The sequence below is a fragment of the Alexandromys fortis genome, unplaced genomic scaffold, assembly GCF_014885135.2.
Source record: "Alexandromys fortis isolate MF-2015 unplaced genomic scaffold, M_Fortis_MF-2015_v1.1 scaffold_249, whole genome shotgun sequence".
In the NCBI taxonomy this organism is placed as follows: domain Eukaryota; kingdom Metazoa; phylum Chordata; class Mammalia; order Rodentia; family Cricetidae; genus Alexandromys; species Alexandromys fortis.
The window spans coordinates 398,582-421,337 of record NW_026068129.1 but is presented as its reverse complement, the minus strand read 5'-3'; the positions used below and the strand labels follow the sequence as shown (position 1 = coordinate 421,337).

The following is a 22,756-nucleotide window of genomic DNA, read 5'->3' as shown; positions in this document are numbered from 1 at the left end:
GGTGGGAAATTAAGTCCATCTTCACAGTCTTATGTGATCTATGCATACACCATTCAGCCTGCCCTGAGTTTAGTAGCACTCACCCAGTTTAACTAAAGTCATAAATTTGCAACAGGTCAAAGGACAAAGAACACATTTCATTCCCCACAGCACAGAAGGGCTTTTCGCACGTGTTACTGTTGGTAACGTTCCACTCTGATAACAGAGACGGTACTGATCATGGAAGTTGTCAGGGCAGCTTTTCGCACGTGTTACTGTTGGTAACGTTCCACTCTGATAATAGAGACGGTACTGATCATGGAAGTTGTCAGGGCAGCTTTTCGCACGTGTTACTGTTGGTAACGTTCCACTCTGATAATAGAGACGGTACTGATCATGGAAGTTGTCAGGGCAGCTTATCCTATTACAGGGTCCTGAGGATGAAGAACTCTCACACAGAAGCATGGCTCTAGGTTTCATTTATTTTTGTTTTACACATAGAATAACTAGATGAACATGCTTGTTCACAACTCCTGGGGTAGAGCCCTAAGAAGGATCTCATCCTAACAAACACATCTGAAAAGCTCTTTCAGGCAGAGGCTGTGTCGAGGGCTCCAGTGCTGAGCCTCAGAGCTGGAGGAGTCAGAGGAGAGGGAGCCTGCTTCCAGGGCGGACTGTGTGGTGGGTAAAACTGTCTTAGGAATAGATTGTGTCTAGCACCATGAATGTAAGCGATGCCACTGAATTCAACACTTGAAAACTATCAAAAGTTTATATATTTAACACCAAAAAAACAACAACAAATTCTACAATCAAATATCAGAAATATATTTTAAGACATTGTTCATACCACCAATATCTCTTGCAGCTTCATGAGGTAACTAACATTTTATTCTGGGATTGTATGCCTATTTAAATATGAATGACTTAGTCATAGGTAACTCAGAGCAAATCCACAGATGCTTTGTAACTGAATATGAGACAGTCTGAGACAATGACTCTTTGCAATGAACACTTGCAAGTAAAGATACATGGACAAGAAGGTTTACTGCATGACTATGTCACACTGAAGCTTCCAGGATAAGATTATTTTCCCTCTTTGCTGCAAGGGCAGAGGGCAAATACTCAGGGACGGGAAACAAATGAGACTGGGGTGTCTGTTGTGAAAAACAAAGATTAAATAAAAAGAATGTTTAAAAAGAAAAGCTAGTCTGGTGGACATATAAAGCAATGAGACCATTTCAGCTGCTTAAGGGAGTCACAGCCCATCTTAACAGTGGCCAGGCCAGCAACAACACGTCTAAGGAACTTAATGTAGCCAATCTCAAATGTCCTAAAAATAGATGTATCAACTAATGTACAAGTGAGTCATTGAAAGTGGACATGGAACACAGTGGCTGGCTGGCCAGGGAAGGCCAGCAGAGTGTGGCTTCTCTCCCAGAATCATCACTGGCTGTTATAGTGCACACAGATGCTAGATCACTAAGAACCTCCCAACACATGGCTGGAGTTGGGGGTCAAATGCTTACAGGTTTATGCGGTGTTTCATACCAATACGCAAAGAGAACAGAGGCAATCCCTGTGAAGGGCCTGCTGGGAAGCAAAGAGAGAGAATGCAGACTTGGAAGAACAGGATGTCTTCAGACCTAGCACCAAGCAGTTGATGCTGTCCTGCCTCTGAGGAACAGACAGTGAAACCTGACAGCAGATATCTCTTCTGAGAAGAGAAACCAACGCCACTTCAGCTCACTGCCGGGAATAAATACTCGGACTTTGGTGTGAATCTGGGTTGAAATCCTGAGTCCCATCCATTTATTGCAGACTGTGAAATTTTGAAGTGTTGACAAGTTGTATTTTCCATAAGTTTTTCCCTTTTTCTCATCATACATGCCTTAAGGAGTCAATGTGACTCAAGGAGTCATGTTCCCTCCTGCCACGCACTGCCCCCATCACCATCCAAGTGCTTAGTAACAGTAGGAATGGCTGCTCTCTACCACCTCCCATCCCAAAGCTTAAGTCTTGGCCAAGCTCTCTAAAGATGAGCGCTTAGATCTGCAGATAATCCAACAATATTGTTCACCTTCAAGGGGATGTTTTGAATCATTCTTTAAAATTAAATCTGCCATAGGCTAGTACCAGGTTACCAATACATGAGACCCCTCCTAGGGGCTTGTACAGATTTCCACAGGGAGTCAGCACAACAGGGCAAACTTGGTGCCAAGAACCTGTGCGGAGAGCTTTCAAAATTTGTGTGCAGCCCTGCATGAGCCCAACAGCACCATCTCCTGTCTCCTTATGATCCCTGTGGGAACACGCAGGGCTTTCACCCTTACCCTTTGATTCTCTGGGGCATCATCCTTCGTCCTCATCCTCATCCTCATCCTCGCCCTTCATTATTGGTCCCATTCCCAGAACAGCCTTACTCTGTAACACCCGAGAAATTAAAGTTAACTTTTGCTCTTCGTTTGAAAGTATCCCCATTCTACTGACCACTCCAGTAACCACCTCTGGCTAAAAGCCACCCCCAAACCCAAGCCTTCAGGGTTGTAGACAGAGGAAGGATGAACTCCGCAAAGGTGCCGTTCTCTCTGACTCTGAGATTCCCAAGCTGCTCTGGCGTGTTTATAAAACCTAGCAAATGTCCTGTGGATCCTTCTCCTTCCTTCAAAGGCCACTTGCCAAGCTGAGTGGAGAGCCAGGGAGCATAGGGCACCTTCAGCACCCACTCATTGTCCCTGATTGTCCCTGAAGTCTGTGTTTGTTTGCAGTCATGGAGGGCACTATGTCCGAACAGCCTGACTGGGACAAGATCTCACTCTCCCCTCAGGCTGACCAAGTGTCTGAAACCAACTACTTTGAAAAACACTTAGGGACAAAATAATATTAAAAACAAAACAAAACCATCCATTTTTTTTTTTTTTTTGGTTTTTCGAGACAGGGTTTCTCTGTGGCATTGGAGCCTGTCCTGGCACTAGCTCTGTAGACCAGGCTGGTCTCGAACTCACAGAGATCCGCCTGCCTCTGCCTCCCGAGTGCTGGGATTAAAGGCGTGCGCCACCATCGCCCGGCCAAACCATCCATTTCTTAGTGACATGATCATATATGGAAAGTATATTTTGCTTTCCCAGTGTACACATCTTAAGTAGACCAGTCACCCCCTGGACTCAAAAGAGCCTGGAACACACTGCCTCCCCAAATGACGTTTCCCAAAAATCTGGACAGGAAAAAAAAAAAAAAAAAAAGCAGAAAGCTACAGCCCCGTATGCTGCACAGACCTGAGCTGCCGTCTGCAGGCAGCTACACAAAGCTTGACCTCCCAGCCAGGGGCTACAGACACAGCACCCATTGGTGGGTACGGGATGGCTGTCTCATTACGGACGCTACACACACAGAAGCGGCTGTACGTCACCACCCCGACCTGTCTGTACACTAAAACCTGCCGGAGGGAAGCTTATGCGACCAAGTGAAGTACAGTGAAGAACAACAATGACCCACGTGACTTCCCAGAATACACTGCGGGTGACTACTATTACCCACGTGACTTCCCAAAATACACTGCGCTTCCATGCCAAAATGCGTCTGTGCTCTGGGACCAGCCTGTGGTCCCGGATCCCTTACCATCAACCCTGAGTTCTGCCCAGTCTATCACAGAAGGTGGCTTGGAACCCTACCATCATAAGGAAAACAAAATCCACTCACCACACCACTTTCCAGGTCAGGGCTGTTGCCGCCTAGCTCATCAATTTCCTTAACAATTTCGGCTGGTACCTGGGGAGAAAATGCATTGTTAAGTTGAGTCATAGCCAGAGCCAAACTCCTCTAAAAAAGCAGAGAGCACACGAACCAGCGTGCAATTCTAGATCAGTTCTATAGACACAACTGGGAGGGGAGAGATGAGCTTTTTCCTAAAACATAACAGTTTGCTACATTTTTTACCTTTAGTTCCACCAAGAAAAGGGAGAAATCTTTAGAGAGAATCTCTATAAATTCTTTTCATGTAAAGAAAAATGCTAGGAGCAGGGCATGGTGGTATAATTCCAGAACGTAAGAGGTCAAGGCAGAAAGATCATGAGGTTGAGGATAGCCTGGGCTACAGAAAAAGTTAAGGCTAGCCTAGCAAGTCCCAGTCTCAAAATTAAATGAACAAAGGTCCAGGGAGACAGCTCGGTGACTAAAAGCACTTGCCGCTTAAGTCGGGAGACCTGAGTTTAGATGTCCATAACCCACACGAAACCTGGACACCCATGTGCATATCTGTAATCCAACTCCTCCTACTGTGAGATGGGAAAGAGGCAGGAGACTCCCCCACAAGTTCCTGAGTCAACCGGCCTGGGGCCCAGAAGAAATACTTCACAAATGACCTGAACGATGACAATACTCAGGATATCCGCTGACCACTGCGTTCATGATGTGTCCAGTACACACCCTCCCATATGAACACAAATACATCAATAAATACTTATAATTATTCATTTAAAATGCCATGGCCATGCCAGGTACCACTGGTTAGCAAACAGTAGTTCCTTCATAACTCTTGGCGGACACATGGGGACCCCAGTCAAAGGACTGTTCTCTGCTCCAGAGGCACCCCCTGCAGTCTGGCTGTCCTCAGCCCCTCAGAACAGAGTACTCTCACTCAGCTTTCTTGTCCTTCCCAGGTCTCAGGGCCTGCTGTGTCAGAGAGAGGCAGTGACCCAATTAAACCAGTGTCCCAAACGTGCTCCCCACTCAGGGAGAGTTGAGTGGGTTCTGTCACTGGGCCACTTGCATTTTAATGCTGCATCTGCTGAGACAAGCTAACAGGGCTGCAGTGAGCTACACGTGTTCACCACACATCCTCAGAGGCTAGCTAGAACCCTGCTCATTCTAGTATCACACAAGACACCCACTGGGGGACGGTCCCCTTTGCTGTCCTGATCCCAAAGGAGAGACGGCAACGTGGAGGCTGAGTCAAAGCCACCACCACGGGCAGGGGAAAGTTGGGTGTACAGCACACATGAGCTAAAATGGTAACGAACTAGGAGTAGGTAAAGATGTACCCTTAGCAAAGAGTCCTGGGGACCCAGCAGCTGCAGCCAGCTCACCCGGACCATGCTAGAGCGGAGTTGTGTGGCCGTACAGACATGCAGGTTTGTGTCCAATGTCTCAATCTCATTAGGGTGGCATTCCTACAATCTCATAGAAAAGTAATCTTAATCCTATATTTAAGTACTGCTCAAACTACATTTTAAAAATACATTTCAAAGGGTAGCTGATGTGACGACCAGCACCATCCAATAAACATAGAGAAAACACCTGCCACTTTGCATCACACTCTGTCAGAGATGCCAGAGATCTTGAGAGCAAACAGACACATCCTCAAGAAGCTGGAGTCGTTTGGAGATGATGAACACTCATTAAACTGTCAGCGCTTGAATACAGAGCTACAGCTGTGACAAAGACACACAGGACAGAGGGGGACAAACCGGTGCTTAGCATAGAGGGGAAGCCGGTGTAAGACTGCCTGCCTCCAGCGATGTTTAACTTAACATGAAAAGGATGGAGGATACAAATAAACAAAAAAGGAACCCGAAGTGCATGCCAGCAGCCAGGACAGCACTGCAAAGTGCTGCACACTTGCTACAGGTGAAGCACAGGGCTCTCAGACAGCGCTCCCGGAGCAGAGAGCGGGAGGCGTGCAAAGACCTGGCCATGAGATGCCACCATATGAAGTGGTGATCTCAGGAGACAGTGATTGGCTCTGGGCGCGTACAGTGGGAAACAATGGTACAATCTGGATACGGAACAGCTGAAAGGTTAGTCTTGGGAACACCCCTTAACTCTGGATGGGTCAGAGCATCACGCATACCCTGAGACAGGCAGGGATCAATGTCTGGGGACATGGGACATGCGAGTAGAAATTCTAATTGTGTTCTCACTCTCAGTATGGATGACGGCAGACACAAGGCCAGCAATAATCTGTGAGAAGACTGCAGGACTCCAAAGATGTGTGATTCAGAATTTTCCTAACATGTAAGGGACACTGTAGATACCAAATGAGAAAAGGAGCCTCAGCCCGGACCCTTCACTGAACCCTAGAAAGAAGCGACCATAGAGGAAGGAAAATCAAGCTCCGGTTCAGCTGGTTCGGCAAGATACTTGCTGGGGAAAAAAAAAAGATATTCTGAGGGAAACGAGTAGCTGGAGGTTCCAGAAGGAAGCGAAGGTCACTGTGTGGAGAGCTGCTAAGCAGACCGAGTGTGGATGTGAGTTCACACGTAGCAACCAGCAGCAGAAGCCAGATGAAGTGACGGGGAAAGAACAAAGATAAGAAAAGCCACTCCCGCTATGTTCAGTGAGACCTGTTTTAACCCAGGCTTTTTCAGACCCAGGCCAGCTGGCCTTGGTGAGTTCCCGATAGGACATCCCATTGTCTCAGTGTGTGGGTGCACGGGGCTACTGAGACCTCAAGAACAATGGCAATGGGTTTTTGATTCTACTGGACCTATTGGTTTTGTGGGAGCCTAGGCAGTTTCGTGGATGCTCACCTTACTAGACCTGGATGGAGGTGGGTGGTCCTTGGACTTCCCACAGGGCAGTGAACCCTGATTGCTTTTTGGGCTGACGTGGGTGGGGGTTTTTTTTGGGGGGGGGGGGTGGGAATGGGGTGGCGGCGGTGGGGAAGAGACAGAAATCTTTAATAAATTAAAGAAAGAAAGAAAGAAAGAAAGAAAGAAAGAAAGAAAGAAAGAAAGAAAGAAAAGAAAAGAAAGAAAAGAAAAGAAAAGAAAAGAAAAGAAAAGAAAAGAAAAGAAAAGAAAAGAAAAGAAAAGAAAAGAAGAAAAGCCACTCCCTGGAAAAGCCAGCTGTGCACCTGCTGGAGAAGCAGGTGTTGCCCCTGTAGTGAGGCCAAAGTAGGGTCCATGTGTGGTGATATTTTGTTTGTGCTCTAACAAGTAAAGCTTGCCTGAAGATCAGAATATGGAGCTAAGCCACTAGTTAGCCATAGAGACCAGGCGGTGGTGGCACACACTTTTAATCCCAGCACTCGGGAGGCAGAGGCAGACAGATCTCTGTGAGTTCAAGGCCACCCTGGGCTACACAAAAGAAACAGAGCTGGATGATGATGGCTCACGCCTTTAATTTCAGTACTTTGGAGTTGCACGCCTTCAATCCCAGCTCTAGGAAGGAAGAGACAGGAAGGGATATGGCTGGGCGGAGAGAGAACTACATGGCAGATAGAGACAGAATACACCATTCAGTCTGAGGATTTGTGGAGACAGGATCTTGACCCCTCCACTCTGAGGACTGTATAGAGACAAGAACTCTAGTGGCTGGCTGCTCTGCTCCTCTGATCGCTCAGCTTTCACCCCTAATATCTGACTCCAGGTTTTTATTAAGATCATGAGAATTCCCAGTCCATCCATGCTCGTCTACAACTTGGACACTTCAGAAGGGTGGATCTCAAGGGTAGGGGAAGCTGAATATGGGGGTGGGGGATACAGCGCCTTGTTAACCTAAAGCGTCAGGTTCCTGCGAGGCTCTTAGCAGTCAGTACACGTTTAAAAGCCTGGGGAAGAAGCCACAGGAGGACAGACATCCTCCCTGCCGTGTAAAAGCATACATGAGCACAGATAAACACTAATGAACTAACGTGGCAGCTGCCTACCTCAGAGCCATTTTTCAACCTTGTTCTTTGTTTACAAACTAAACTGCAATTAGTTTTTAAGTGTCCATCATAATTCTCAGGGGATCCAGAAGTGAACCACAACTGACTATCAGGGCTTAGGTGCCTCTGCCTGGCTTTGAGAGGGACTAGAAGAGAAGCCCAAGGAAGGTCTTCTAAGGGTTCTTCAGAAAACGTCTCACTACTGAGATGAGACAGACTCTGTTCTCCTCAACAGCACTATTGCCTCAGTACACCCCACACAACTGAGGCTACCTACTGAACCAGCAACCCTGAGACCAGAGACAGTGTGCTAAGGAGAGCAGGAGGGGTGATGAGGGAAGAGGAATATTCACCACACCCAATGAGCGGAACGCGCTGCTTCTAGAACCTTCCATCTGACCAAGGTCTCTGCAGGCATTATGGATACTCTACGCTTTGATCTGTTCATTACAGCCAATACTTGCAGGGGCTTTCTTAGCTTCCTCTGAGCTGCTTTACACACCTAGAAACCCCAAAGCCCTAAAGCTCCATTACATGTCCTTTAATTAGGCAATCCGCAGGGAACATGAATCCTGCACTGTCCTTCTCTTCATGAGACCCATCATCTCAGTCTTCCTTAGTGACTTTTCCTGACTGTGACTGGGGAGCAGGGGGATTGATAAGCCCATGACGAAGAGTCAGGATGTGTTGTGTTTGTGTCAAAGCAAAGACTGGCCTTTCGCTGTGGCTCTTGGAACTGCAGTGACATCTGCACTCATCCCCCTCCACACCTCCCTGGTGGACAGCAACCCTCATAATAGTTCTGGGAGGTGGTAAGCATCCTGGCTCAAGCTGCTGTGGTGTTAGAATGGTTACACTGTTCTCCCTCTTACCCTTGCCTTTAGGAAGTCTCTCGCTAATTTGTCTCAATGTTGAACTTCTCAACCTCCAGAAACAGGAGCTAGCACACCTCAGCTCATTATAAGTGACTTAGACCCAGGTGCACATATCAAGGTATCAGTTTCAGTCCTTGACATTTTCCATCAGTTCACCCTTCCCAGGCCTCACCAGAGGACTTATCTAGGAATTACACAAATTCCTATCTTTTAAAATATAACTTAGTATGCACAGATTGAATTCAAGACCATTTCTCCAAAGAAGAAGTCAAAGGTTCCTGTCCTAGGCTAACCAGAGCCTGCAACTGTAGGAACATAGTTACATAGACAAATATAATTGTATCCACGGGACGATGTCATTACTCATCACTTGACATCTGTGCTGAATAGTTTTTATGTCATCGTGAAACAAGAGTCATCTGAAAGAAGGGAACCTCAATTGAAAAAACACCTCCATAAGATCCAGCTGTAGGCCATTTTCTTAACTAGCAATTGATAGAGGAGGGCCCAGCTCATGGTGGGTGGGGCCATCCCAGGGCTGGTGGTCCTGGGTTCTATAGGAAAGGCAGGCTGAGCAAGCCATGAGGAGCAAGCCAGTAAGCAGTGCCTCTCCATGGCCTCTGCATCAGCTCCTGCTTCCAGGTTCTACCCTGTTTGGGTCCCTCATGTGGGAGAATTGTCTGTATTCTGTCAATCATGTTTTAAATAAATGCTGATTGGCCAGGCAGGAAATATAGGCGGGAAAACCAGACAGGAAGTAGAAATGATGTAATGAGAACAGGAGAATTCTGGAAGGGGAGGAAGTTGATTCCTCCCACTCCTGCCCAGACCACCGAAGCAGCAGGATGTGATCTGCCCCACTGAAAAAAGGTACTGAGCCACATGGCTAACATAGATCAGAAAAATGGGTTAATCAAGATGTGAGAGTTAGCCAGTGAGAGGCTAGAGCTAATGGGCCAATCAGCTTTATAACTTATAGAAATCTATGTGTGATTTATTTTGGGACTTGCTGGCTATGGGGAACTGGGCAGGACAGAAAACCCCAACAAACAAGACCCTCCATGTTACAGGTCCCTGTCCTGACTTCCTTCAGTGATGGGCTAAAATGCATAAATATAAGTCAAATAAATTCTCTCCTCCCCAGCTTGCTTTTGGGTATGGTGTTTCATCACAGCAACCCTAAGATAACATCTTTACAATGGTGGCTAAATACAACGGCCAAAGCACTCATCTTCTGACTGCAGATAAGATGTGATGGCCACCTCATGGTCCATCATTATGCATCCCAGCAAAGGTGGTTTGATTAAATTTTTCCTGTTGCCTACTTACAGCTGTGAGAGAAGTAACTAGTACAGAAAATTAGCACCAAAGAGTCAGGCCATTGCTGTGGCAAACCTTACCGCGTGGTTCATAGGCCACTGATTTGTGGGGGAAATGAGGAGGATCTGAAGCTACAGGCTAGAGCATCCCTAGAACATTGTAAGAAAGGCTTCACGGGACATTCTGAAAGGAGTTTGAAAAACCAGAGCATCAGGAGTGTTGTAGGAGCCCGCTTGTTTGTTCCCCAGCTGCCCAGACTCAAAATAACCAAACAGAAACTATATTAATTAAATCACTGCTTGGCCTATTAGCTCTAGCTTCTTATTGGCTAGCTCTTACATCTTAATTTAACCCATGTCTATTAAGTGCTCATTCAAGGTTAGAAGACAGGTTTGACCCAAGGTGTAGCTACTAACAGGATTTTTGTTGTTGTTGTTGTTGTTGTTTTTGTTTTTTCAAGACAGGGTTTCACTGTGGTTTTGGAGCCTGTCCTGGAACTAGCTCTTGTAGACCAGGCTAGTCTTGAACTCACAGAGATCCGCCTGCCTCTGCCTCCCAAGTGCTGGGATTAAAGGCATGTGCCACCACCGCCTGGTCTAACAGGATGTTTTGACCTAGGGTGTGGTTACTTGATACTTTGGATATTGAGAACGTAATTACTTTGTTCTCTGTATCTTGGTAAAGAAGCCTCTTGCCTTTCCCCTCCTCTTTGGAATGGGGTATATAAAGCCTATGAGAAGTAAACATAGAGCAAATCTCATGATTTACTAGATGCTCCTGACTTTATCAATCATCTCTTATCTATATCTTTCTTAATCCTCACACATCCCTCCAAGCACTAACGAATGAACTGGGCAGGACCCAGCTGATGATATTGCCCGGGTGAACAATACAACAACAATTAGCTAACAGAACCTTCTAAAGGTCAGGGAGAACTTGGGGGTGAGGATGCTGAAGACAGGGATAGGAGAAGTAGGGGCAGACACAGCTGAGTCAAGACTGTCCCAGCCCTTGTGACTCACCTGGTCAACCGGCACCTCCACCTTCACCTCTGGATCCTCCCTGACTTCCAGTGCTTCTAGTGCTTCCTGGACCTCCTTATCTGGAGTCTGAGCTTTATACACATCACCCTCTAAGGGAAAATAACAGACAATCTTTGCAAACCAGCAGAAAAACTCATCCCCAGTTGACATTTTCTGAAACAAATCAAAATTTCAATTCAGCAGCTCCTGAGCTTCCTATACCATCAGACAGAAAGAAGCCCAGACAGGGCTCCTGCATTATCTCCATGCCCATCTCTCCCCTCTCTCCCTCTTTCTCTTTCTTCCCCTCTCCCCTCCCCCCTCTCTACTCTCCCTCCCCCCTCCCCTCTCTCTCTCCCTCTCCCTCTGTCTCTCTTCCTTTTTCCCCTCTCCCTTCTCTCCCTCTTTCTCCATTTCTCTTCTCTCCCTCTCTCACCGTCTCCCCCCTCCCCTCTCTCCCTTTTTCTTCATCTGTCTCCTTTTGTTCTTCCTTCTATAGAGGCCTCAGCTCAGTGGGTCCCAATTTTCGCAGTGTCTGTCTAGTTTCTATCTCCATAAAAGTCCTGGCCCCTTGAAAACTTGAGCAATTTCTGCATCCAAAGGTTTCCCAAACTACCCAAATGCTGCAGAGAAGCAGAGCAGTGTGGGAGGGACTTCTCCCACCTGCTTCCTGTCTGTAAGACAGTGTGGGCAGGACTTCTCCCACCTGCTTCCTGTCTGTAAGACAGTGTGGGCAGGACTTCTCCTTTCTGCTTCCTGTCTGTAGGACAGAGTGGGTGGGACTTTTCCCACCTGCTTCCTGTCTGCACCATTACCAGACACTGCACCAAGTCCTTCCCCCGGATTGTCAAGACATGCCTCAGGAAAAGCATCATTAGACATAAACACGCGAGAGTGCCTGACAGAGAGGACAGTACAGCAGTAAGAACGAGAGTAGGCGTGGCGAGAGCCATTTTAATTGTTTCATTTTACAGTCAGGTTTGAATCTCTGCTAAGGGTGCACAGGAACAAGCTAGATGGCCGCTATGTTCGCGGTTCCCTTCTAAAGTCAGGCTCGAATGATATTAGTTCTTACAGCAGGATTATCTGTAGTCCTCATATGCATGCTAACACGGAATTTACTTTAGATATGACGTGTTTAAGAGCTCCCCCTGCCCTCAGCTTTGAAATGTTACTGCTCTTGTGGCAGCCTACTCCTGCCCCACAACTGAACTTACATTTCAGAATAAGCTTTGTCTGAGATACACGCCATACATACACACACTTTATTACACGTACACCTTGCAAACCATACATATACACACTACACATATACCACACACCTCCTACATATGCACACCATATACACACATACACCACGCACATTAAACATTATACACTATACATATACCACACATCCCATACATATACATGTTGTACATATACATACACCACACATCCCATACATCTATATACACACATACACCATACATCAAACATGTGTAAACTGTACATGCATACACCACACACACCATACATACACATACAATGTACACAAAGACACTACGCACACCATACATACTACATATGCACACATACAGAGAGAGAGGGAGAGGGAGAGGGAGAGAGAGAGAGAGAGAACTTTTCACAGCCTGTAGAAGAGGAACTGCCTCATTACCTGCACCGCTTTGAACTAAAGGTCCCGGGGCTGTCTTCTTTTTCTCTTTGGCATAATAAACAGAATCCTGGCTTTTAGGTGGTATACTGTCGTTTTTGAGAGGTTCTTTGCCTTTGGGCTCCACCTAATATGCAGATTAAGAACAAAAGATGTCAGGAGTAGACTCCACCTTGAGTCCTTGGTCCTTGGGATGGACAAGGGCAGGAAACCCAGGAACCCAAGAAGCCTCGAAGGGTCTCACCACTCCTGTCCATTCTGGAGGAGGTAAAGGGGATATTCTGCGCTTCCTTCCCCAGTCCACTGCTAGAGAGGTCATTTGGCTTTCCAGCCTATGGTGGGATTGGGTGTTATGGCACAAAGGGACTCCTCATTCTTTGGGACAAACTGTAAAGCCTACCAAAAGCTGCTGTTCAGAAGCACAAAACTCTTAAAAATTCAACCATGCCACAGATAAGTAAAGGGAACGGTTTTTAATTTTTACAATCTTTATAGACAATATTTTTAATTTTTACAATCTTTATAGACAATGGCAAAATGGTCCTCATAAAACTTAAGGTTTTTAATGTCCCCCAACCCAATCATTAGCTATCTTCATGTTGCAAATAATATTTTTTTCTTTTTATGCATCTTAGTTCAAGTATTTGGAGGCAAATTCAGACAAATGTATAAATGTTCACTTCAGACAAGGGACTGAATAAAATGTCCCTGCTGGTTTTAAAGAGTATTGCATAAGCCAGAGTTGTGTTGTAAGTACAGAAAGCAAGGCCTCAGCAGAACTGGTGTTGGGAGCAACATTCCAGCACACTGTAGTGTGCCCTGTTCAACACAGACAGTATATGAGTCCAAAGCTCTATACTGTGCTTGTGAAAGGCTCATTGAATGACCAAGAACCTCTGGTTTGTACTAGAAATACGTTTTAAAAGACAGATTTCAAACTTAAAAGATGATCCATGCCCAGTCCCACAGAGTGCTGATCTGAGCACATGCGATCTGGATGTAGAGACCATCCACGAACCGTGGATGCCAGGCCACGAACATCTCTGCATGCCTCCTTGTTCTAGGCTCTGAGCTCCACAGAAAGCTCTGTCCTCCTCCTCCTCCCTCTCTCATGGGTTGCTCTGGCTCCTCCCAGTGACCTGAAAGCTATTTGCTACCCAGGGCCCTCAGAGACCAGGAGACACCAGAACCAATAACAGCGGTCACTCGTCTTTCAAAACTTACTTTCTTCTTTGTTTGTGTGTATTTATCATTGCCCCCAAACCTCCTGAAAGGCAAAGACAGGCAGTTAGTACATTCAAGCTCTCTATAAACTACAGGAACACCCTTGACCTAGAAAACGTCCTGCTCTCTACACAAGATCTAGCCAATGACCACAGCCATCTCTTAGGTGGTCATTTCAAAGGCCAGGAGGTCTTTGAAAGTCAGAGATTTATTAAGGAGATGCCTGTCCCAGGGTGGCATGAAATAGGATTTAGGATGCTGGAGAGAGCCAGACATTTTTTTTCTTATTTTATTAAAAAAATATATCTTTTTTCATTTTACATACCAAGCCCAATTCCCACTCCCTCCCCTCCTCTCAGTTCCCTCTACCTTCCCCCTATACCCCCCATCCACTCCTAGGGTAAAGCACATTGCTCTGAGGAAGGACCAAGGCCCTCCCTACTTATCTAGGCTGAACAAGATATCCCTCCAAAGGGAATGGGTACCAAAAATCCAGTATAAGCAGTAAGGATAAATACTGATCCCACTGCCAGTGACCCTGAAATCTGCCCCAGCCATACAGCTGTCATCCACATTCAGAAGGTCCAGTTTGGTCTACGCTGTTTCCTTCCTTGTCCTGCCAGAGTTGGTGAGCTCCCATTAGCTCAGGTAAGCTGTTTCAGTGGGTCCCCATCATGGTTTTGACCTCTTTGCTCATATTCTTGTTTGTCCCACTCTTTGACTAGACTTTGGGAGATCATCCCAGAGGGGAGCCAGTCATTTTAACAGTTTTGATGCTTTCCAAGGCATGGATTATTCACATAGCTCTCACTTGTTCATATAGCTCTCACCATCACCCAGTGAAGCAAGAACCTGCTGGCTTCTCTGCAAGAAACCAAGACACTCCACCCCTCAGAGCTGATCAGTGACAGAACTGAGATTCAAACCTGCCTGTCCCCACCCACCACATGTGCCTTGTCTGATTGGTCATTTTGCATGCTTCTATACCCCTTCCTAACTCATGGGCACTGGGCCTTCACCAGCAGCTGCTTGGACATGCCTCTCTGACACCATTCTCAAACAGGCACTTCCCTGGGCTGTCTGTATCCCCTGTGTAGACTCTGCTCTCAATGATTGTGTATGACTCCATACCTGATTTTAGAAATGCCAGGTTCAAACTATATATGTGTGTGTTCACATATGTAAGCATATTTATATAAGCATATATTTATATAGAGAGAGAGAATATGTAAGTATAGATAGGTAGGCAGATGATAGATACAGATAGATGGGTAGATTGATTGATGATAGATAGACAGACAGACAGACAGACAGACAGACAGACAGACAGATAGATAGATAGATAGATAGATAGATAGATATCACATCAAGCTTACTACTTAAAACAATCAATATCTGAACTCAGCATGTTTTGGAAAGGACTTAGGAAAGAGACAAATGTCAGCAACACTCAAAAAAATAGTACAAAGTTCAAGGAGGTGGCTCTGTGGGTAAAGCACTTAACACTGAGTCTGACAACCTAAGTTAGATCCTCAGAACCCACAATATGAAAGGAAAAAACTGACTCCCACAGTTATCCTCTGATCTCCCCATGAATGATATGGAATGCACCCCTAGATAAATATATAAATGGCTAGGTAGGTAAATTATTAATAGATAGACAGACAGACAGACAGACAGACAGACAGATATGATGCATGTTGGGTAGATGGATAGACAGACATATAGTTTTTTAATTTAAAGTTATACTCACTGCTGGACTTCACTGGGGACCCGTGGGGACTTCCAGTAAGGAATGGCTTTGAAAGTCTCCAGTCCTGCAGCAACATAAAAAGAATTGTCTTGCAAATCCTTTGAGTTGTCCAAAAGATGCCCATCCATTGTATACAACCTGTGAACATAGGAAAGAAAATGGGATAGGATTTGGCAAATGGCAACACAGGATAGGAAGTACTTTGCCACCTGTGGTAATGACCAGCATGTCAAATACCTGAGAAACTACACTCCCTAGCATGCAAGCAAAGGGGAGAAGCTGCACTCCCCAGCAAGCATGCAAAGCGAGGCAGGAAGCCTGTGGAAGCCACTTTTCCTGAACTGCACACTTTCCACTTAAGCTTTTTAATTAAAGTGTATTTTTCATTATGCACAAGTCCTCAGAGGATCTTGAGAACATGATCAGCTCTTGGTTGGTATTCAATTAATTTTAACTAGTAGCAGCTAAAATTAATACAAATTGGCTTACATTGTTGTAACAATACTTTGGAAAGAAATCAGCATTTGTTAGCAAATAATGGGCCTTTTTATAATGACCCAATGACTTCACTCAGTACTCTTTGGCAAGTATTCACTGCCTGGTTAATTTAGGAATAGAGTCTGTTGGCTCCATTGTTACCCTGTTACATATAGAAACAATGATGGGGTTCTACACAAATGGAAATGACAGCTCCTCAGAGTCAAAGGTCCTAGCAGCCTACGAAGGGAAGTGCAAGGTGCTTAGTCTGCTGCCTCCCAAAAATCCACGTGTAGATGGCATGGTTCCCAGCCCACAGCACTACTGGGAGGTGATGGGACCTTTAGGAGGTAGAGCAGGTATGAAGAAGCTGGACTAATAGAGTCAGGCCCTTGGAGGTGTATTAGGACCGCACCCCCTTCTCTGCTGCCCCACAAGGTTAATAGCATCTTCAGCCACATACTTCCACCATTATGTGGTGCCTCATCACAGACCAAAAGCAATAGGCCAAAAATTGTAGAATGAAACCAAGGAGGCCGTGAGCAGAGGCAAACCCAGTGAGGCTGTAAGCAGAGGCAAACCCAGTTAGACTGTGAGCAGAGACAAACCCATTTAGACTGTGAGCAGAGTCAAACCCAATGAGACCGTGAGCAGAGGCAAACCCAATGAGACCATGAGCAGAGGCAAATCCAGTAAGATCGTGAGCGGAGGCAAACCTAAGACCGTGAGCAGAGGCAAATCCTTTCCCATACCAAGATGATTACCTCCAGTATTTTGTTATAGAATAGAGAGCTGACTAACATGGGTTTCAAGAGGAAGAAGATATAATTCAACCATGGGCTTCCCAAAAACAAAAGGAACTTTGCCTTGCAGAATGGAGGCAGGCTACCCATCATGTAGGAAGAGATGAAGCATCCTGGAGTGGCCAGAGGGACTTATATAGAAACACAAAAATCCAGGGGTCTGCCTGTCCCTGTGGGCAAAATGCCAACAGGATGCATAAACACATAGCTGAAGGTAAATCAACAAAGAGCTTGCATTCAGGGAGGGGCGTTCATCATTAGACAAAGGAAGGAGAAGATTTCCGTGGAGTAGAGAATAGGCTGGCCGCTGTGGGTAAGATGTAACAGATGGCCCTCTGTGTCATCTGCTGCAGCCATGTAGGACAAGTCCAGAAGAAAGAAAGGAAAGTGGATGCAGGACACCAGGAGCAGATGGAACCCCCCACAGAACCAGCCTTCCCTCCAGGGCCCCTCTGATCCCTGGGAGGCCACTGAAGTATAGACTGACTCGTGAGCCCAGGTCAAGGTCGGGCATTTCATTTCTAGCAAGTGTCAGATTTTGTTGGTGCTGCTCCTGTGGTCTCTCCTGAGAACCTCTGCCTTGGCTCAATTTTGGAAGAAACACAGGAGAGCAGGGTGGACAGGAGACCCAGGAGAGGCACGGGCAGAGCAGGTGCTGGGATACAGCAGAGGCTTCTGCAGGAAACTCGAGCCTAGGAGTCTGCTCTCATCCTGCTATGGTCTTGGGACAACTGAAGTTTATCCAGATACTGCTGGAGCAAATACAATGGGGAATAAGACAAGGAAGCAAGAGGTCTCTGCAGGTGATGACCGAGGGAACACTACTGTGGGTGTTTAGGTCAGATGACAGTGAAATGTCCTGGGCCTAACAAGACCCCAGAAGAGGCACCACAGCCTGATAGTCCCAGTGAGGAAGAGGTTTGAGTAAGGACTGGCAAGCCCAGAACAAGCCCAGGAAGGAGGCTATGAGCCACTGGCACAAGAAGTATTCGAAAGGCTAAGGTCAGAGAAACAGAGCTGTACGATAGTGATTCTGAGACCTGAGGGCTCACTCAAAGCCATTATTAGTCTTATGGGGCAGATGACAGTGTGCCAAAGGGATGTCACGCTGGGACCAGAAGTGTTAGAGTGGTCAGACAGAATTCTCACCGATGTGATTGGGAAAGATTGCCAACAGGAAATAAATGCGGTAGGGGGAAGACGAAACAGGAGAAATGCAGATGTGAAGCTAGAGTAGTGAACAAAGAATTATGAGGTGGGTGATGGGGTGGACAGAGAGACCCAGGCAACAACAACCAAAGAATGGAACACCCACCCAACAAAGATGAGACCAGAGATCTACACCAATAAAACCTTAAACATCCTAACACCAGATGCCTAGATCCCAGTCCAAGAACACAAACATGGACAAACATGACAAGATGCCTCCTACAGCGACACGTGATGGCCTTTCCCTATGCACCGTACCTACCTAGACTTCACCTTCCATCACAAGTGCCCTTCTGTGATGACATCCAACATGCTACATACCAGATGAAGAGCTGCGTATGCATGATGACTTCTAGGAACCACTAATATCACTTTCCAGATGAAGAAAAAGGTATCAAAGAAGTAGGTATTCTTATGGTCACAACAGTACAGGTGGCAGAAGACAGACTTGACCCTAAAGCCCTGCCTAGAGGCTGTAATTCTGGGCTGATTCTGAAGCAAAACTCCCTGACTCATCTGCTGAGTTTTGCCTTAAAGTCTGATTCCCCATGTGGTCCCCCACCTTCCACGGGCCGCCTCCTCCAGCTGCTGCCCAAGTCGGGGGTCTGGGAAGCAAGGTCCATTGTTGTTCTTTTGTGATGGTGGTTGTTGTTGTTGTGTGCACAATGAGCGAGGCATAAGGGAAATCAGAGGACAGCCTTACAGAGTCAGGTTCCCCGCGTCCACCCTCACAGGGGTTCCAGGGATCAAACTCCGATCACTAAGCATACATAGCAAGCCCCTTACCCATCAAGCCGTCTCACCTGAGGCCCCTCCTTATGACGCTGTGCCCTCCGCACAGAGCTCATGGACAGTGCTTGGTGATTGGTGATAAAGGTGGGACACCCAGCTCTTACCCTCCAACCCCTGATTTCCCATGAGGGGGGCTTACTTCCGAACGCCTCCCAGAGGGAAGACTTTCTCTCCAATCATGGCCAGCACGCTGCTCCAATCTGATAGGCTGAATTTAGGTATAATAATTTTTATAGGTGGGATAAATAATTTTCCGTTTGTGAAAACACTGTAGGGATAGAAGAAAAAAAGCACCATTATTACCTTAAAAGTTGGGGGGGGGAACACTGACAACCCAAAGAATAGAAAAACATAGGTGTATTTACAGAAATGCAAAAATATTCTGATGCACTGATCAACCCTTAACAAGACACCAAGTCCTACAGAACAGTCTTCAAGTCTGCTGCCATAACAGAGGTGTTAGGAATATACTGTTTTGATTATTATAGTGTGTTGTATTGTATTGTATTGCGGCAGGGTCTCATGTAGCCCAGGCTGGTCTCAAGCTCACTCTACAGCTGAGGATGACCCTGTGCTTCTGACGCTCCTGCCTCCACCTCCCAAGTGCTGAGATTATAGGCATACGCTTCTGGTTTACACACTGCTAGGGACGGAGCCCAGAGCTTCAGGCAGATGAGACCACACTGTAACAACTGAGATCTGCCCACAGCTCAGACAGTACCTTTACATAGAGGTAAAGGTACCCAAATGAATGGGACAAAATTCTACTTCTTAAAAATAATATGTTTCAGCTGGGTGATGGTGGCACACGCCTTTAAGCCCAGCACTTGGGAGGCAGAGGCAGGCGGATTTTTGTGAGTTTGAAGCCAGCCCTGTCTACAAGAGCTAGTTCTAAGACAGCTAGGACTGTTACACAGAGAAACCCTGTCTCGAAAACACAAACAATAAATAAAACACACACACACACAACCAAAAAAATCTACATTTCCTATGGTGGTTAAATTAAGAGAAAATAGTAACCTATTAGAAAATTAAAGGAGAATTATATATGAAAAATATAGTCATATCCCTTGTCACAGAGCCTAAAGAGACACCCAGAGTTGCATGGTTCTCTGACTGTTGACACATACCTGGCCTCACCCCCAGTCTTCAGGCAGCCATGTGACTTCAGTAGGCTTAGCTCATTATTGCCATATGGGGAAAGTGTACTGAGAAGTTTCTTCCAAACTCAAAGATTCTATTTCGTTTGCTACGCCCCAGGAATTACCACCCCTTGAAGATAGTTTCAAAGGTTCATTGTTTTCATTAAATTAAGGTAAAGTCAACTGTGTGTGGTGGCACACACTTATCATCTAAGCACATGGGAAGCTGAGATCAGAATATATGTTCTAGGCCAACCTGGACCACACAGAAGAACCTATTTCCCCCCCCAAAAAAAAAGGGTAATGTACAAGGCTTATTTCATTTAGCCCGTGCTTTCTTTTTTTTAAATATTTATTTATTTATTTATTTATTTATTTATTTATTATGTATTATTCTTTCTGCGTGTATGCCTGAAGGCCAGAAGAGGGCACCAGACCTCATTACAGATAGCTGTGAGCCACCATGTGGTTGCTGGGAATTGAACTCAGGACCCCTTGGAAGAGCAGGCAACGCTCTTAACCACTGAGCCATCTCTCCAGCCCTAGCCCATGCTTTCTTTAACCGTGTTGTGAGCTCAGCTGTAGAACTCTGATTTGCAAGTTTCTTTGTAATCTCTTGGATTTTTTTTTCCTTAAATGTGAATGACTTAGACTGTAGTAAATATATTTTCTTCTCAGAGAGACTATAAACGCTAGTTGAATGTGTTGTCCTAATGGACAGAATCTACTTCCTCCACTAAATCCCTGGGGCAAGAGAGACTTGCAGCCAGCCAGCAGCAGCCTTTAGCTTCTTCAGTATTTAAAACATTGTCTTGAAAAAAAAGAAATGGGAGGATATGATGCAGAGTTGGCACAGCGTTTCCAACAACTGCAAATGATTGGTATCAAAAGTCTTTCTATACAATGGAATCCGTAGAGACAACTAACCTGGGCTCATAGGCGCTCTCGGAGTCTGAACCAACAGCTGAGGAGCCTGCATGGGACCAACCCACGCCCTCTACATACGGGTGACAGTTGTATAGCTCTGTCTACTTGTGGGATCCTAGGAATGGGAGAAGGTCTGACTCTGAAGCTTTGGCAGGCTTTTGAAAACCTATTTCTCATAGTGGGTGGCCTTGCCCAGCCTTCATACAAGGGAAGGAGCTTAGTCTTACTGCAACTTGATATGCCATGCTTTGTTGATACCTATGGGAGGCCTGCCCCTTTTTGAACAGAAACAGAGGGGATGGAGGGGGTCAGAGGAGAGGTGAGGGAGGGAATGGGAGGAGAGGAAAGAGGGGAAACTTCAGTGGGGATGTAAAATAAGTAACAAATTTAATTTGTAAAAAAAATCTCTCTAAATACAGATTAACAGAAATAAAGTGCTTTAACACAAGTGTGTTATATTTTGCCTGTAGGTTGTATGTGTGTGTGCAAGTGCACATACAAGCAGAAGATAAAGGGCAACCTCAGCTAAACATTGTCCAGCTTTTTTTTTTTTTGAGACATGGCCTGGAACTCTCCAAGGAGACATAATTCTGAAGGCAGTAAGAAAAGGAATACACTGCTTAATCAGCACACTACCTGCTATGTGCATTTATACTTTCAGTAATAGAGGAAAGGAAACATTTTAAATCTTGGAGGATGGGAAATAGCATATGGATCTAGATGGATTTTAGCCAGCAAGAAATGGTGGTAGCTGTCCATTGACTACATACTTCCCACCTGTGTTATCAAATTTTCTGATTATTCAGTTAAGCAAATACCCCAACTCTGGGACCCAGCTGAAGAAAGACAGTGGCTTCCCCAGTCATAGAGGCTCAGTGGAAAGTCAAGTCCTTCTGACTCCAAATCCCAGGTGAGGTCTTCCAACTAAGCATCCTTTCCCCTATATATCTCCCTTCTCAGAAATAGGTTGACATGCACCACTGCAAGAAACCCAGGGCCATTTTTATTCCTGTTCCACCACTATGGTAAGGTAGCCACATTCTGCTGTGCTGGGGAGAGCCATGAATATCACCTCACACTTTGGGCTGGCTCCCTCTTAACTTCCTCATCCACTGGGAAAGCAAACACTTTTACCCAAGAACAAATTCAAGTTGCAAGTTGAGTTGAATAGGAAAATCCTCCAATACCAAAGTCAAAGCCATGGTCTCTAGAGTTGACCCTAGAACTGCATGCCCGTTTCTCTCACCACTCCACCCCTTCTGGACAGTGAGGTCATGAGGAGACACGCCCATCTGTCTCTCGGTCTTCCCTGACCTGACACACTCAGAAAAATATAGGCAGCAGGAGTCAGATGAAGCACATGCAGACAGCTGAACCTCCTGTTCTCTGTGGGTCTCAACTTCCCCACTTCCAAAACTGGAAACCTGGTATATTTTGAAGAATTCACAACAGCAGCTGAATCACCAGCTACAGACTCCAGCGGGACACCTTCTAGAAGCCCTGCTGTTATCTCAGCAAACTGGTATGATTAAAGGGAGAGAAGGGTCTAAGAAGTTATCTTAGTGAATAAAACACTGGCTGAGCAAGTGTGAGAACCAAGTTTGGGTCCCTAATGCCTTTCTAAAAGTTGGGAAGACATAGCAGCCCTCAGACCCCCAACACTTGGGAAGTAGGGGCAGGGATAAAAATCATCATGTTCAAAGTACAGTGAGTGAGCCTGCCTCCGTGGATAAAATGGGTTGTGATTGAAGAAGATACTCAATGCCAATCTCTGGCCTCAGCATACACATATACACATGTGCACCTACACATATGTGAACATGCATACATGCACAAATACCAAGCATACAAAATAAAGTTCAGTCAGCAAGTGCTTGTCTTGCAGGCATGAGAATCTTAGTTTGATCACCAGAATCCACATATGAGAGAGA

General features: G+C 45.8%; 1 protein-coding gene across 1 annotated transcript in view; it reads right to left on the bottom strand.

The window, feature by feature from the left end:
- Positions 1 to 3,130: 3,130 nt before the first annotated feature.
- The window catches only part of Dcdc2c (doublecortin domain containing 2C), a 37,817-nt gene continuing 18,191 nt past the window's right edge, over positions 3,131 to 22,756 (bottom strand). The window contains exons 4-10 of the mRNA XM_050125939.1: positions 18,896 to 19,024; positions 15,476 to 15,613; positions 13,723 to 13,765; positions 12,502 to 12,625; positions 10,845 to 10,954; positions 3,679 to 3,747; positions 3,131 to 3,193 (exon numbers count right to left, since the gene is read on the bottom strand). Coding sequence (XP_049981896.1) covers positions 3,131 to 3,193; positions 3,679 to 3,747; positions 10,845 to 10,954; positions 12,502 to 12,625; positions 13,723 to 13,765; positions 15,476 to 15,613; positions 18,896 to 19,024 — 676 coding nt within the window. The remainder of the gene's footprint in view (positions 3,194 to 3,678; positions 3,748 to 10,844; positions 10,955 to 12,501; positions 12,626 to 13,722; positions 13,766 to 15,475; positions 15,614 to 18,895; positions 19,025 to 22,756) is intronic.